Source organism: Spea bombifrons, chromosome 2 (genome assembly GCF_027358695.1).
Source record: "Spea bombifrons isolate aSpeBom1 chromosome 2, aSpeBom1.2.pri, whole genome shotgun sequence".
NCBI classification, from domain to species: domain Eukaryota; kingdom Metazoa; phylum Chordata; class Amphibia; order Anura; family Pelobatidae; genus Spea; species Spea bombifrons.
The window spans coordinates 94772119-94788464 of NC_071088.1; the positions used below are offsets into that span (position 1 = coordinate 94772119).

The window sequence follows — 16346 nt, forward strand, 5'->3', positions numbered from 1 at the left end:
GGTGTGTCACTTCGACAAAAAAACATAATTTTGCGCAATTTATAGTTTAAACTACAAAAATGTATAATTGCAATATATAATTGTATTTAATAAACCAAAAACAAATTATTTAACATACCTGCTTAGTAACTACTTACCTTTCAGGAGTCCTGCGGTGGGGGTGTAAGGCCTCTGCCTCCCAGCTCTGCCACTGTATGGAACAGTATAGAGTGATGGGAGTTATGATGTACTTTAGAGCATAATTATATAATGAAAAATACATTGGAAATGGTACAGCATAACACCTATCACTCTCACACATTTACCAATCCACACGCATACCAATCCACACGCATACCAATCCACACATATACCAATCCACACACATACCAATCCACAAACACATACCAATCCACACACATACACCAATCCACACATATATACCAATCCACACGCATACCAATCCACAAACACATACCAATCCACACACATACCAATCCACACACATACACACCAATTCACACACATACCAATCCACACATATACACCAATCCACACATATATACCAATCCACACGCATACCAATCCACACATATATACCAATCCACACATATACCAATCCACACGTATATACTAATCCACACACATACCAATCCACACACATACCAATCCACACATATATACCAATCCACACACACATACCAATCCACACACACATACCAATCCACACACATCCACCAATCCACACATACACCAATCCACACACATACCAATCCACACACATACACCAATCCACAGACATACACCAATCCACACACATACACCAATCCACACACATACCAATCCACACACACATACCAATCCACACACATACACCAATCCACACACATACACCAATCCACACGCATACACCAATCCACACGCATACACCAATCCACATGCATACACCAATCCCCACACATACACCAATCCACACACATACACCAATCCACTCTCACTGTATGCTTTCTTACCTTTCCTCTTTTCTCCTTACATCTCCTTTTCCTGCTCTTCGCTCCTCTTCTTCTTCAGTTCTTCTTCCGAGGGCACGGGGTTCAGAGGGCACGGACAGCGGTGGGCGCGGCTTCAGTGTTGTGCGCCGGGATCTAACAACAAACCCCGGCGCACAACAGCTGTTGCCGCGCGCATCGCAAGGGAGCGGTATCGGAGGTCTTTAACAGACCTCCGGCTCCCTTGAGTGATTTTAAGACGGGTTCAAGGGAGATCCTTGAACCGGCTTAAAATCACTCAAGGGAGCCGGTGGTCTGCGAGCCTGCTCCTTGCGAGCCTGCTCCTCCACCGCCCCGCCCCCCGCTAGTTACGCTAACGCACGTCCCGACCCCCCCCCTTTTTTGGGGGGGTGACACGCGCAGGATTTCCTCCAGCACAGAACGGGTCCTCCAGCACAGATTCTTTCATCCTCGGCGGCCGTGCAGGAGCCGAGGATGAATCGCAGGAAATCCTGCGCGTGTCACCCCAAATGGCTACGCGTGTCACCACTGACACGCGTGTCATAGGTTCGCCATCACTGTGCTAGAATGTAGTATTCAGTCTTACTGCATTTATGGAGTAAGCTTCAAGAAAAACATCCACCAGGATCCATAAATGCATATTTATACAATCTGTAGCGTTACATCATCAACCAGGAATTTAATAAAACACTTTTATAAGTGTATTTGTCAATGTAGCATGTAATTATTTTACTGCAGGTAGAACATTATGTAAACTAACTACACAATAACATTTAAAACTACATTGAAACATATCTACAGAAAGCTTTCAAAAATAACAAATTCCTTTCTATACGCAGGATATCCTGGAACTGAAGGGCAAAAGGGATCTCAGGGTGACTTTGGAGTCCCAGGAATGCCTGGAAAAGATGGAGAACAAGGAATGCCTGGAAAACCAGGTATGCCATTTACAACAAATTGTATATGTGAAACTCCATCTGGGACACCATTTATTGCTAATATTCACTTACATTGTTACAGGACCAAAAGGTGAAAAAGGTTTTCATGGACTAGCAGGATCTCCAGGAAGTCCAGGCCTAAAAGGAGCAATGGGTGAAATGGGTTTGCCAGGTAACAGAAGACACTTTGATAAGCATTTTTGGTCCTACAATAAATTTTGCAGTTTGATGAAGCAGAAGTAGATTTGGTAATATTCTATGTTCTATGAGTTGCCCGGGAACATGCTTCTCGCAACAAGAAAATTTGCAGGTTGTTAGACAGATTTTAGACTTTTGTGTTTTTTTCTTAGACTTTGTTTTTTCTTGTGTTACACTTAGGGCCTACTGGACAGAAAGGGGAACATGGCATTCCAGGGACTCCAGGAGTCAAGGGTTCTGAGGGTGTCAAAGGCGAAAAGGGATTAAAAGGTGAAGTTGGACTTCCAGGTATTGGCTTCCCAGGGGCTCCAGGTTTCAAGGTAATTATGCCAGCTAACACTTATCATGCCATGTATTAGTCACCCAGTGGTACATATTGTAGGGAAATAACTTCACAAACAGCATTCTGATAAACCCATCCAGCATCTCTATGACTTTGCTGTACATGTGCGGTTCATAGAATAATGTCTATGTCCAGAGGCATCTTGGCTGTATTTTCCCATTTTTTCTCATCTTTACCACCACTGCCACTATAGTTAAAAAAACTGTGATGCCTTTGGTGCGAAGTGCATATGTGAGCTCAATTGTGAGAGAATGTTCTGTGCTATTTACCCTGAAATTCCAATGAGAAAGGGTCAGATTGACAGTATGTGTCACTAATAAAAAAAAAACCCTTGATATAAATGTGTTTCTGTGGAGTATGGTGTAGGTCTTGGGGCTTGGTTGAAACAGCCTTGACTTCTATTCCAAAATACTAAGCTTCCAGTAGGTCTATCGCAGTCCAACAGAAGTCTTTTTTCTTTAGTTCAGGCTGGGCATTTATTAATGATACTCTGTGAGATGCTTTTTATATGCTGGTGGCTAGAGCTGTGAGCCACTGTTTCTCGCACGCTTCTTGAGGAAACATATGAGTGAATATCAGTAGAAAATATAATATTATCTAATTTGAGTTTGGTTTAAAAACCTCAAGTCAACAATGTTCATCTTTACATTTTCCAAAGCAAAACATACAGAAAGCACAATTACCATATCTCCATTATTCAAAGACATATGCCAACATGTTTAGAAAGTAACAAATTCATACATATGACATGTTCTGCAAAACGGGACACCAGTGGCCCAAAGTAGATTGTCAGACTGCCAGTTGGGATGATGATCAGAATTCTAACAGTAAACCAAGGAGACATATCTTGGTGATGGGAGGTCTGAATAGATTGAGCTATAACGAGGTATCTGAATAAAAGTTATAGGCTGGGCCCTGCAATGATATTACATTAATTTTGAGAAACACAAGACGGGGCTGGGGCATTGCTGCCAAGCAGCTCAAGCAATCCCCCTCACATTGTGGCACCTGGGGCAAGTGCTGCATTTACCTAACGTAAGTTACTGCCCTAGTATAGGATTGTTAGGTTTTCTGAGAAACAAAATACACATATATGGAGAGAAAAACATACAGGAGTGTCCTGGAATTAGATTATAAAATGATAAAACAGGAACCACTGGCAATGTTGTGAAGTCCCCTTTGAAGATGTTTGATTTTACTATAACTTTGTGTTTTAAATGCATGCTGCCAATGACCATGAAGTGACAGATGATGATCCAAGCCCCTGACAAGTTGCCATTTTAAACTCCCATGGATTTTAAGTGGACACCAACAGAATAAGGATTATATGTTTCTACATTTTTTCTACAGGGTGATCATGGAAGAGAGGGTCATCCAGGTTTGCCAGGTGAAAGGGGAGAAAAAGGTGACTTGGGCCTTCCAGGAATGCCTGGTTTACCAGGTTCTGTTGGCTCCCCAGGGGCGCCGGGTTTTACAGGTAAGTTCTTTTAGTATATCATAAGTTCTTCTTAATTATATGACATAATTGTAGAAATTAACATTATTTAAATAATGTATTCACTAGGTAGTCCAGGACTTGCTGGAGAAAAGGGTGCCAAAGGGCATTCTGGATTTGATGGAGTTCCTGGGCAAAAAGGACAACCAGGTAAGAATTAGTTTTTACATGATGAGTAAATGATTATTGACAAATTCTCAACTTACTTGGTTTACTTCTAGATATAATAATTTGCAATATCATTTTTCTGTTTGCAAAATGAAATTCACTAGTTCATGTGTTCATTTTCCCTGATCAAATTAAATGTAACAATAAAATAAATTTATTTTAGGTGAGCCTGGTATCCAGGGCCCTCCTGGTTCCATTGGTGAGAAGGGTGAACGTGGCTATGATGGTATCCCAGGGTCCCCTGGTGAGAAGGGTGATGCAGGTAAGTCACCCACTGTAACATAAATCTGATTGATGCATGTCTTAATATGTTTATATTGCTGGGAATCATATAGTGACAACTGTGACAAACCCTATAGCATGAGGGCCATACATGTCTCTTTTAGGGGTCCTAAGCACAGTCCTCTAGGGCAATCAGAGTCAGGAACAGCAGCTTTGAACAAAACAGCACTTTATTTTAACCGCTTAAACCCCAAAACCAAATCATAAAAATAAAACCTAGCTCCCAATTGGAGCCCTCTCTAACTTAACTATGCTGGTCTAAACTGACCAGCCTAATCACCCACTACCTCAACCTCCCAGCCAGACCCAACTACACCAGGCTCTGGAAAACCTCCCCCAGACAACACACAAAACGTCCAGGCAGGTATTGCCTCACTTGGCTCAGGGATTGTCTTCTTCAGGGCCTCTCCTTGCCCTGGGAGCACAGGGAACCTCCTCTTCCCCCAACAGTCTCCCTGAGTATCAGCCTCCAGGGGTTTTTAATGCCCAGCACCTGGGCCTGACGCCGGCCTCATAGAAATCCCGGACAGGATCCTGCAGATTTCTTGCCTCCCGGAAAACCCGGCATGGAGTTTCCACAGAATGGGGGAATGGAGCATTGGCAAACCCTGCTCTCCAATTGCTCCACCCCAGGGACCCATATGTATAATCTGCCTAGCAGCTGTACTCAGATGCCATGCTAATCATCTCCCTGGGGTTCACACTGTCACACAACATATAAAGTTATAAGTTAAGGGTAAGCTTTACATCTGTGATGTGTTTAAACCAGATGCTCACCAGCCATATGAAACAAAAAATCAAATCAATCAATTAAACTAAAACCCAAAAAACTTCAAAGAGGCATTTTATTGTGTGTTTGGAATGGTAATAAAGCTTAGTTTTTAATATCCCATGTTTATACTTGCAGTGAGAGGGCATTTGCTAATTGTCTGATAATTGTTTAAAATTATTTTGGTTTTCTATTTTAAAATTTTAAGGATTACCTGGCAGAGGCCTTCCTGGATATCCAGGAGCATCTGGGGAGAAAGGTAAGAAACAACAGGATTGCAATTAGAATCTTTTATCACTGCACTGTAGCAGCTGTAGTTATTTTGCCATTTATATGTTTTAGATGTTTCAATTGTTTCAATACAATCTCATTTCACAAAAATCATGTGAGCAAATCATTGCACCTCTTTAGCCTATTGCCCCTTATGACTAATGCAAAACAAAGTACAAATGTTTTCAATGTAGCACTTTGCTTTCAACAATGAACTACACTGGTGGTAGAAGGAATAAGCAGGGTGGTCTGCATTGTAATTGTTAACTACACAGTCCACATAATGTTACAAAAGGTGCGATAAGTCACATCAATAATAACTTTAAACACAAGTGATTTATCCCAAGGCCCTTAGTCACTGAGACACTATGGTCAAGTTATTATATTTTTGTGCTTTTACAGCCAAGTTTACTCTAAATTAAATTATTTTTTAGGTGCTAAAGGTGATATTGGATTTCCTGGCTCACCTGGAAGTCCTGGTGTTCCTGGAATCAAAGGTGACCAAGGATTCCCTGGAAGTCAGGGCATTCAAGGACCACCAGGTTTCCCTGGTCCACAAGGAATTGCTATGGAAGGACCTAAAGGTGAAAAAGGACAACATGGTCAGACAGGATTCCCAGGTAAGAATAATGATGTGCATGTAGATTATCTCTCCCTGTCCTTTATTCTCCCATTTTCACTAGGCTGGAAAAAATATACACTTGCTGCTAAAGGTCCTCCAAAAATCTAGATTCCGTACAATGGCTAGTCTAAGAAATCCCATTGTTTAAGACTACCTAAGGTTAAATCAATTAGTATCCAATGTGAGTGAAGCCCAGTGGCATATTTTACTTCTGGTGTCTGATATTTTGTGCTACTATATCTTGTGTTGACCTCTAAAGATGCATCCCATTCAGGCTCCTAAAAACAACCAAGCTGGATCATTTGGTCTATTTAGATTTGTCCAGCTCTTCTCTGAGGAAATGTCTGAAACACATTGAAATTTAATATTGTGAAATTCTTCTGAAAATACGGATTTTATGTTCTTTTTAGGTCTTCCCGGACCTGTAGGCATCCCTGGCATACCTGGACAGGATGGGCAAAAAGGAGAAAAGGGAGACAGAGGATGGCCTGGAGCTCCTGGTGTTCAAGGGATTAAAGGAGATGTTGGAATTCAAGGACTTCCTGTGAGCTATGTTTTAACATCTAATAAGGACCTTGAGGGTTAGATGGTTGAACCTAGGTAGTTATATGTAAACTGGAATGATAAACCAAATGATGCAATGTCTGCAGTAAAGAACAAATGCAAGATCCACCAATTACGTAACCATCAGTTTTTGGACACTAAGTGTTCAGTAAATGTTACATTGTTAGCCAGTATTAGCTTATTTTCACATTTATACAACTAACAGAATGTACCATCGATAGTAAGTTACCTACACACGATGAAAGCCTACTGGCACATGTCTTCAGAGTTAGCCCTATAGTTATAAAAATATATCCAAGAATAAGTGACACTAAAATGCCAAATCTTGAAATTTACATACAATCTAATGATGCCCCTTTAGAAAATCATAAGACATTAGTTATTTATGTACCCAGCACTAGAACTAATTTTCCCAAGGAGACTCATGCACATAATGGTGCTTTACATCAATGACATGGCTCACTGGGTAACAAGAACCAAAATATTTTATTCTATGCTCTGTAGACCATCTGGATTTGCATTTACTCAACTGTTGCCCCGGGTGAATTGACAATTCTAGATATATTAGGTAGATACACATTTATTTGTAGTAGCTTTATCATTTATTTCTAAATTGTGAATAGAAAATGGAATCGCAAGAATTATTTACTTTTTAGGGTGATGCAGGTGTTCCAGGTATAACTGGTCAGAAGGGTGATGCAGGTTCTCCAGGCATTCCAGGATTTCCAGGTAAAACTAGAACACGCTGCTTGCTTCTACTAATACTAATTTCTATATGTCTATCTAAAGATCTAATTTTCTAACAAAAAAAACTGGATGATGTGAGCATCCAATTTCAATTTAGCTTACTTAAATCCTTATTCTCTAACACACATATCTGGCTCTGCAATACTATTTCTCATTGGGAAAGGAGGAGCCCCTAATGGTTCCTATGTCACCTTTTAGCTGGTGGGTCAGGTGCTATGGGAGTTAGCCCAACCCATATGTGGCTAGCCTCACCCTTGCATAAAAATACTCTACCCTGGAAGAGGCTTTAATAATAAAATATAAGATAAGATATTATTTAGTTATTTAGTTTAGACCCCTTCTGTTACAGCATTATCTGAAGCATGAAAAGGAAAAAACAATTATTTTATAATAATAAAAATGTATACTTATGTGCAGTTAGTTGGAGTATAAATGAAGTACTTTTCTTCTCAATTCGGGCCAGAAATCTCTCTACCAGAATCACAGATTTTCACATAAAAAAGAAATAAAACATAAACACTATAGTGTTTTCCTTATAATATAAATAATCTATATCGCTGTCCCCAATAAGTATCACATTCACTTTTAATAGAGCAGATTATCACTGCTCAGTATGTGCGTATATGTATTCCTGGTGGGTTTCTTAAGATTCTTCTGATATATTATCCCAAAAGGACTCTGAGGGATTCAATTCACTTTGGTGCTCAAAGGGTAAAAAGAAACACTGTATAGTGTGATACTGCAATTTCAATAGCATAAAAAAGTTAAAAAAGTTTACACCAAGTTGTGGTGGTTGCTCACATGAACACAGAAAAGCTTATTTGTAGCAGTCAAACTGGAAGTTGGATACAATGTAGCGGCGGTTCAATCTCACATATATCCTGATACTTAGTGACGAGAATCCGGATAAATGTGAGATTGACCCGCCGCTACATTGTAAATGTTGAGCAGCTTGTAAATAATTTGTAAGATATTACTATAGCGCCTGAAAACACACCCCTCCAAAACTCTTTAATTTGAAGCATGTACACAATATCAAACCCAGTGCAATATGTTAATGTTACTAGATAATGCATATTTACCTTCATTTTCTTAAGGTTTAAAAGGTACAATGGGTCCAAGCGGAGAGAAGGGAGAGAGCGGCGAAAGAGGGGAGCGTGGACAACAAGGTACGTTGCTTGTAATTATATATTTGAAATCAGCCAATAGGATCCAGTAGGAACAATGCCACATGCCACATTACATCTAAACATTTGGCCCTCAAAAAATAAATTATGGAACGGGAAGATGTACAGAAAGCTATATAAACTATTGCAACTGGAAAGGTCAGTTCTTTTATACTAGAAAATTAGTAGATTAACTGCTGTTTACAACAACACTATTCAAATTTATTTAAACACAAAGTAATAGATGAACTGAAGCTCTCCATAACACTGTGCACTTCCGTCATGTCACATGTGTAACCCAGTCCATTGTTTGCAGTTTCACATAATGCTATAAAAAAAGGACCAAATAATGTTAAAACACCGGAGTTTGATTTTTTTAGGTATACAGGGCCCTCCCGGTCCCGCTGGCCAATTCCAGGTATTTAAAGGAGAACCTGGTGCTCCTGGACCACAGGGCCCATCTGGTCCAAAGGGATTTCCTGGATTTCCTGGGCCCAAAGGAGATCAAGGTAAGAACAATTTATAAATCCATGTAAATTTCTCATGACCGGACATTCTATGGAACCTTGTACTATGCATATACTCATCTTTTTCTTCTAGGACAAATAGGAGCAGTTGGTTTGCCTGGACCAAAAGGTGTAGATGGGTTAGATGGCATTCCAGGACAGAAAGGAGAGGTTGGACCCACTGGACCAACTGGTAAGTTTAAACATTGTGAAACTAGTTATAATATCATAAAGAGGGTCCTACAAAAAACTACATAGAAAAATAGAGAGAAATTGTTTATCTATGTTCCCCAGCACAATTAAGTACAAAACACAGTACAAGCCACACAACAAAGGTTCTCTTTCATTTATAGTTCAAAGTGCTTAAAAATTATCCCTACATCCCACTGTATACATAATGTAATGCTTCAATGGATTATATCACACGCAAATCCTTAATCCCAAATTACAGGAGCAAATGACCTATTACCACTCACTACATTTCTGTGTTGAATGAGAGATGCCCAATGCAGCATGATGAACAACCACCAAAAATGTTTGGGTCAATTTCATAGATCTAGACCATTAAAATCCACTACAAAGTGATTACGTTTGTATAGCAGATATATTGGGTAATTCAACTCCAGCCTTAGAATCATATAATATTCTGAGAACCATTAACAGTTGTACCCGTATTGGATCAATGTGAATGTATTCAATACTAACTAATACATTGTATCCACTTAAAATATTTTTAAGAAGCCATTTAAATGAATCTATTCTCGTCACCTCTGAATGTTCCTTCTGCTGTCTTTCATAGAGAAAAGATATCTTGTGATACTGGCCACTGATATAGAACAATAAGTGATATTTATGGAGTGGTCTTCTAGGACAGAGAGCCATGATGCCAAAAGTGGTGAAATCACAGCCTTAACAATTAGAATGTATCCACCTGTCTCTACTTATATGCGCCACTTATCTCTTTACTCCAGAGCTGATACCAGCTTTAATGCTGGAGCTAAACTAAATTGGCACATGGTGGCAAACGGAGTATTGTATGTGGTTCATAAATTATTTGAATTATTTCTGTACAAATGAATAAATGTTCTAAAGGGACTATTTGCCTTCTGTCTAATTAAGTACACATTTCCATCCCAATATTTTCTTTACACAGGCCCAAGAGGATATCCTGGTCCACCAGGTTCTGAAGGTTTGCCGGGGCCAGTTGGCTTACCGGGAGCCCCCTCCATGGCTCATGGCTTTCTTGTTACAAGACACAGTCAGGCAGTTGAAGTACCCACATGTCCCACAGGAACACAACCCGTCTACACGGGCTACTCACTCCTCTATGTACAAGGGAATGAAAGAGCTCATGGCCAGGATTTGGGTAAGAAGCAAAGATGCTGTTACAAAAGCCACAGAAACACTTTATTCCTTAATACCCTGTAGTTTCATTATAAAAACAGCAGAAATGAATATGACTGAGAACTGTTTGTATGTATATGCAAACAGTATTTCAATATTTCCTGTAAGAAATAATGTGTTGTTCCTCCTCATATGAATGGAAGAATATAAAACAAACATACTATAAACAAACATAAATAGGTATTTTGATAAATGTCCCTACTAGCAATCATTTATCTAAAACATTTGTTAGTTTTTATGTTTTGATAAATTTGGCAATAGGTGGGGGTCATTTTTATACCCTGAGGTGACAACTGAGAAACAAACCAATAGTGGTATATCCTAAAACATTAATAATAACAATAAGCTAGAATACGTGGTCCACGTCATAGATTAGTGAATAGAGTAAGCTATAAACGTGGACGAATTGAGCAGTATTTCATAAAAGTTAAATTTATTTAACTTTTTTTCCTAACTCTTATATATTCTTTTAGGTGCTGCTGGAAGCTGCATGCGCAAATTTAGCACCATGCCTTTCTTGTTCTGTAACATTAATAATGTATGCAACTTTGCATCAAGAAATGACTATTCCTATTGGCTTTCCACCCCTGAACCGATGCCAATGAGCATGGCTCCTGTCACAGGGGAGGAAATCAAGCCTTTCATCAGTAGGTAAGTACAATCTAATATAAAGATAAATGCAGGTCTGGCTAATGTTATATGTATTTCTTTTAAATAAAAATAATTACATTTTCAAACCTTGGTGGTACCCCACCAAGGCTGCTATGGTATTGAGATGCTCTGCCCCCTGTATCTGACCAATGCGATTTCTATGTTGTAATTAAAAATGAGTGAAACCAGTCATTTCTTGGTCATTCTCCAAACTCTTGTGGTGGGGGTAGGGGGGTAAGACATTCTACCCCAATAGAAAGTCCCCTGATTAACTAAATGTAGTGCTTTACATTTTTATTACATAATGGACTAATGAAACCTACACTAGTAAAATATCTCATTGCTATTATGCACATCCTAAACACATATATAAGGATTTTTAATAAGGCGTTCACCCCAATGCTAAGCAGATGTAAGATGCAGGGTTGCTTCAGCATAGAATATAAATATACCTAAAACAAATATCCAATTAAGTAATCTAGTTAAGCAATAGATAATTTAATGACATCCTCTGTTTTCTTTAAAAGCACGTAAAAAGCTTTCTTTGGTGACAGCGCTACATTACGGAGATGTAGTGCCATTTTGTGTTTTGTCAGTGTCTGCATAGTATTAAAATGATAATATACTAATATTTCATTATTCAGGTTCTATCAAGTGCACAGTATATCTTACTAGAATTAAACCCAAAGTAGAAAAGCAGAGAAAGATTAATCTTTACTAACTCACCTGTAATCTAACTCTGATCTAGCTCAGTGGCACTTATTTGTTTCCCTATGTTATATGTTGGGAATAAGTACTATTTCTTCAATTGTATAGGTGTTCCGTCTGTGAGGCACCAGCTATGGTGATGGCAGTTCACAGTCAAACAATTCAGATACCCCCATGCCCAGATGGCTGGATATCACTATGGATGGGATATTCATTTGTAATGGTGAGTGCTCATCATGTAGTACACTGCATTAGAGCATGGTTTGAATATTGATATTTATTATTTCTCAGGCTTAGCTTTACTCATGTCTAAGGGGCTTTACTAGTCGCAGAACGGTGGGTATGGCTGAGGTAACTATAGTTGGAGCACAAATTTATAATTTCCTTGGTTAGCAGACTAGAAGGTCAATTACATTATTTATATCAATTATATAAATATATGTAAATATATAATTAAATTACTTTTAATGAATTCTGTACTGTCCCAACACTGGAGTCAGAATATATAACAAGAGTCATGACAAGCTAGGGTAGATATTTGACAATAAAGTATAAATATTTGTATATTTTCCCTTCAGCAAACCAGTGCTGGTGCTGAAGGTTCTGGCCAAGCTTTGGCTTCACCGGGATCATGCCTTGAAGATTTCCGCAGTGTGCCATTCATAGAGTGCCACGGCCGTGGAACCTGCAATTATTATGCCAACACATATAGCTTCTGGCTTGCAACAATCGAAAGAAATGAGATGTTCAAGTGAGTTACTATTTCAGATTTTTTTTGTCCAATTATAAATACTATTTCATTGTAACCAGAATTGGGTTATAACCAGAAAATATGAAAATGTATTTTATATTCCCACACGATAATGGTTGTATGGGAAATATGAGTGGTATGTACAGTATAATGTATGCATAGGGTATTGTGTTTGTATAAAAGGTGTATAGGTTTGTGTGTTTGGTAAGAATTCACCTTGCTCTGAACTCAACCCTCAAATCTTGTATGATCCTAGCAAAAATCTATTTGTCTTTTAGAAGAGAATTCCCCCAAATATTTTGTTATACTAAAAATAAGCTTTTACTAAAAAAATAGTTTTTAACTTAATCTAAAGTTGCATGTATGTATGACAAGTGCATATTTATCATGTGTTCTAGTACTTTACCTTAGTGCAAACTCAGAATGACACATTGAATGTCTTTCAAGGAAAGGACTTCCATAGATAAACAGATGAGTTTAATAAGTAATTAACCCAAACTATCATTTGGTGGTCTTTAATGGCAACCTCGAAGTCTACCAAATACATTTATTGGAAAAAACGTACTTTTCTCCAATGTACAGAACTTTATTTACTGGTTAAAGAAAAATATTGTTTTTCTATTTTATATTACTGATAAAGTTATTTAAAACAGAGATATTACTTTCATGGTAGGTGATATACATTGCAAATGAACTTCAGAGCTAAAAATGTAAGAGAGAGTGAATGTGTGTATGTGTATAGTGTTAGAGTGGATGTGTATTCATGCATGTTTAAGTAGATGGTGTGCATTTGTGCATATGTGTATGTTTACATGTCTAAGCGCATGCAGTTAGTGTGTGTGTATGTATGTATATATGTGTAAGTTTGTGGTGTTGGATGGACTGTGTGCGTGAGTGTTTGATTTTAGGGTGATGTATGTATGTATGTATGAATGTATGTATTTATGCGTGTTTGTATTGATTCATTACCATTTTTGTGTGTTTTTTTTACCCTCAACATCAGTTTATCATATTGAATATTAAATATTGCAGTACGCTTATTGAGGATTTTTTGTAGTAATCGTATTCGCATATCAGCCTTTTTAGTTTTCTGAATTAATGAAAAGTAAAGTTTTATCTTGGATCTATTGTAGTTATACCTTTTAATTTAGTTACCTTATGAAGTTATGTAACATATAATAAAAATGCATTTTTAAACTGTCCATTTACCATAGACAAAGTATAAATAGATACAAATAAATACTTTGTTTGTGTACCACTGATTTTTACTAAAAATGTGGCAGATAAGTGGAACAGCCTTCCAGTAAGGGAGCACATGAAATGAAACACCCATGGAACAGACATATGGCTATCCTGGTTAAGATAATACCAAGGACTGATTTAGGTTTGATTCTCTACAGATTAAATCGGCTGAATTGTTCTTATTTATTTCTTTGTTTCTTTATAATGAAAGCTCATGTGACCAAAGAAAATTTTTATACTGTGTGTTTTCTTTCTACAGAAAACCAAACCCATCAACACTAAAGGCTGGAGATCTACGCACATATGTCAGCCGTTGCCAAGTCTGTATGAGAAGGACTTAATGACAAATAATATTTCCAATGGTGCTAATAGTTTAACATAAAAATCCTACAAATACTATATCCATGTACCTCACTATTGTAAAATAAGAAAACAGTAAAGTGCGTTATGGGACCTGGCATTACTAACTCTGCTCTACTGGTTCTTGCTCACTCAAGGAAGAAAGCCAATCAAGACAAGCTTCAGCTCTGGCAAAATGGCACTTTTCTCAGAATAAACTACATAGCGTATAAGATATAAATAATGCACTGATGCTATATTACCTAATTCATAAGGTGCTAGGAGAAATGCAGTACCTTATGCTGTTGACTCCTCTTATTCTTGTATAATAATTTTAGATACTGTCTCAGAAATATAAATATTTGTTCAAATCATTGTATAATTGTTTAAGCTGAAGTATGCATTTCCTGTGCCTGTACAAAGTAAAACCAAGATGTGTGAATACATTACTGGCAACAAAATAATAATTTCCCATTATTTAGGAAACAGGTTAAAAATCAAACAAATGCTATGTAAAAACACAGCCAGGATTAATGTAGGTAATAAATATAAACTCAGGTTTTTTTGAATGAACAAGGCAAAATAAGTAGATTATTAATAGGCTTTCTTTATGTTGGGGAAAAAATAAAATTGTCATGCTACTTTAGTTTGAGATTTAATTTATGGCTAATAATATATCATATTTAGCAACCTAATCCCTCTTGCTGTTTACATATAATGCCCATTCTTGATTAATAAGGTCTCCCAGTGCTAATCCTATATTGGAATACTTTACACATCAGTAATAGAACAGCTGTACTCTTTTGTTTCCTTATGTTTTTACCTGGCATTTGCTATTTAGTTATTCTTGCTTAGTGTTATGTTTGTAAGGATACGTGTTAAATCCATTACATTCCCACAATGAAAACTATAGGAACGGTGCATTTTAATCATGGAAAAAACAAACAAACAGATAAAAATAAAAATAAATATATTTCTGGGATAGATTTTGGAATGAATCAGATTAAGCAGACATTCCAGTACCTGACTCGACAGGATATGAAGAACAGTTAGTTTAGTAGCAGAAATTACATTGAATAAGGTTTCTTAGCACTTTTAATTCACTGACAGGATCACTATCACAGTAGGGTTTGTTCACTAAAACATCAGAGTTTGCAGGAGAGTGATGGATTCAACTTCCTTCACAATGTATAAGAAAAGACAATCCCTGCCCATTCTATCTAAGAATGGGTGAGCTGGCCCTGTATAATGCATTGTTTAATCACTGAGGCAACTTTCAAGAGATCCCACTGATTTAAGTATGTGTTATACATAGGCATCCAAACTATTAGTTTTGGCCCTTTATAGTGTAAGGTGAAGTCAGTGCAATGAAGCTGCAAAATCATGCAAAATCCCTCCATAGTGAATAAACCCCATTGGGTCTCAATATATTAGTAACCTATGATACACGTTCTATATAGAATCATTCTCAATAATGGAACCTTTTCTGCACCATAGCTAAGCATATCATCTTATGAAAAACTAGATACATGAAGTATAAAGATATTAGTATAAAATTAGCGGTTGATTAGTATAAAATTAGTGGTTGATTCAGTGTGTATTTAGCCTAGTGGTATCAGCAGTCACTGAAAAAGAAGAGAGCCAATAAATGAATACTATAAAATCACGGTGAAACTGTAGTGTCCAATAACCACACAAACAGTCATCCATAAACCCATACCTGGAAAGTTTCCAGGCATAACCAGGTCAATATTTCCCCGTCTCCGGGTCAGTTTCTTCTTTCTCTGGGAATTGGAGTGGTGTCACTCCCCCTCACACTCCCCACTCGCTAAAAGCAGTATGATGCTAGCCCTGCCCTGTATATGTGGCTAGTCCCTCCTCTATTCATGACTAGTGAGACCCCTTCCTTCAGAAAAGGGAGAGCCCTGGGTGGCCTAACCTGGGATGTTCTCAGGTATGCATGAACAACATAATTATTTTTTCATGTCTATAAAGTCCTAAATTGCGCAAAACCAAACAAAAAGATATAGTTTAATACTATTTACAGTATATTTACTTATCGTTTTTCTAAAAGAATGTTTTCACCTTTCTACTACTCACCATATGCACATTATGATACTTAAAATGAAAAAGATCCTGTGTGTTTCCATTATATAGGGAATTAATTCACCAAAAATAGTAATCTGTAAGTCTA

The 16346-nt window shown here is 37.7% G+C and overlaps 1 protein-coding gene across 1 annotated transcript in view; it reads left to right on the forward strand.

Annotated features, from left to right (window-relative positions):
• The window catches only part of COL4A1 (collagen type IV alpha 1 chain), a 72048-nt gene extending 57514 nt beyond the window's left edge, over positions 1-14534 (forward strand). The window contains exons 35-52 of the mRNA XM_053455264.1: positions 1829-1927; positions 2010-2099; positions 2306-2445; positions 3819-3945; positions 4033-4113; positions 4295-4393; positions 5391-5441; positions 5887-6072; positions 6485-6618; positions 7295-7367; positions 8483-8554; positions 8932-9060; positions 9152-9250; positions 10211-10423; positions 10935-11112; positions 11929-12043; positions 12399-12571; positions 14073-14534. Coding sequence (XP_053311239.1) covers positions 1829-1927; positions 2010-2099; positions 2306-2445; positions 3819-3945; positions 4033-4113; positions 4295-4393; positions 5391-5441; positions 5887-6072; positions 6485-6618; positions 7295-7367; positions 8483-8554; positions 8932-9060; positions 9152-9250; positions 10211-10423; positions 10935-11112; positions 11929-12043; positions 12399-12571; positions 14073-14154 — 2141 coding nt within the window. The 3' untranslated portion in view covers positions 14155-14534. The remainder of the gene's footprint in view (positions 1-1828; positions 1928-2009; positions 2100-2305; positions 2446-3818; positions 3946-4032; positions 4114-4294; positions 4394-5390; positions 5442-5886; positions 6073-6484; positions 6619-7294; positions 7368-8482; positions 8555-8931; positions 9061-9151; positions 9251-10210; positions 10424-10934; positions 11113-11928; positions 12044-12398; positions 12572-14072) is intronic.
• The last annotated feature ends 1812 nt before the right edge of the window (positions 14535-16346 follow it).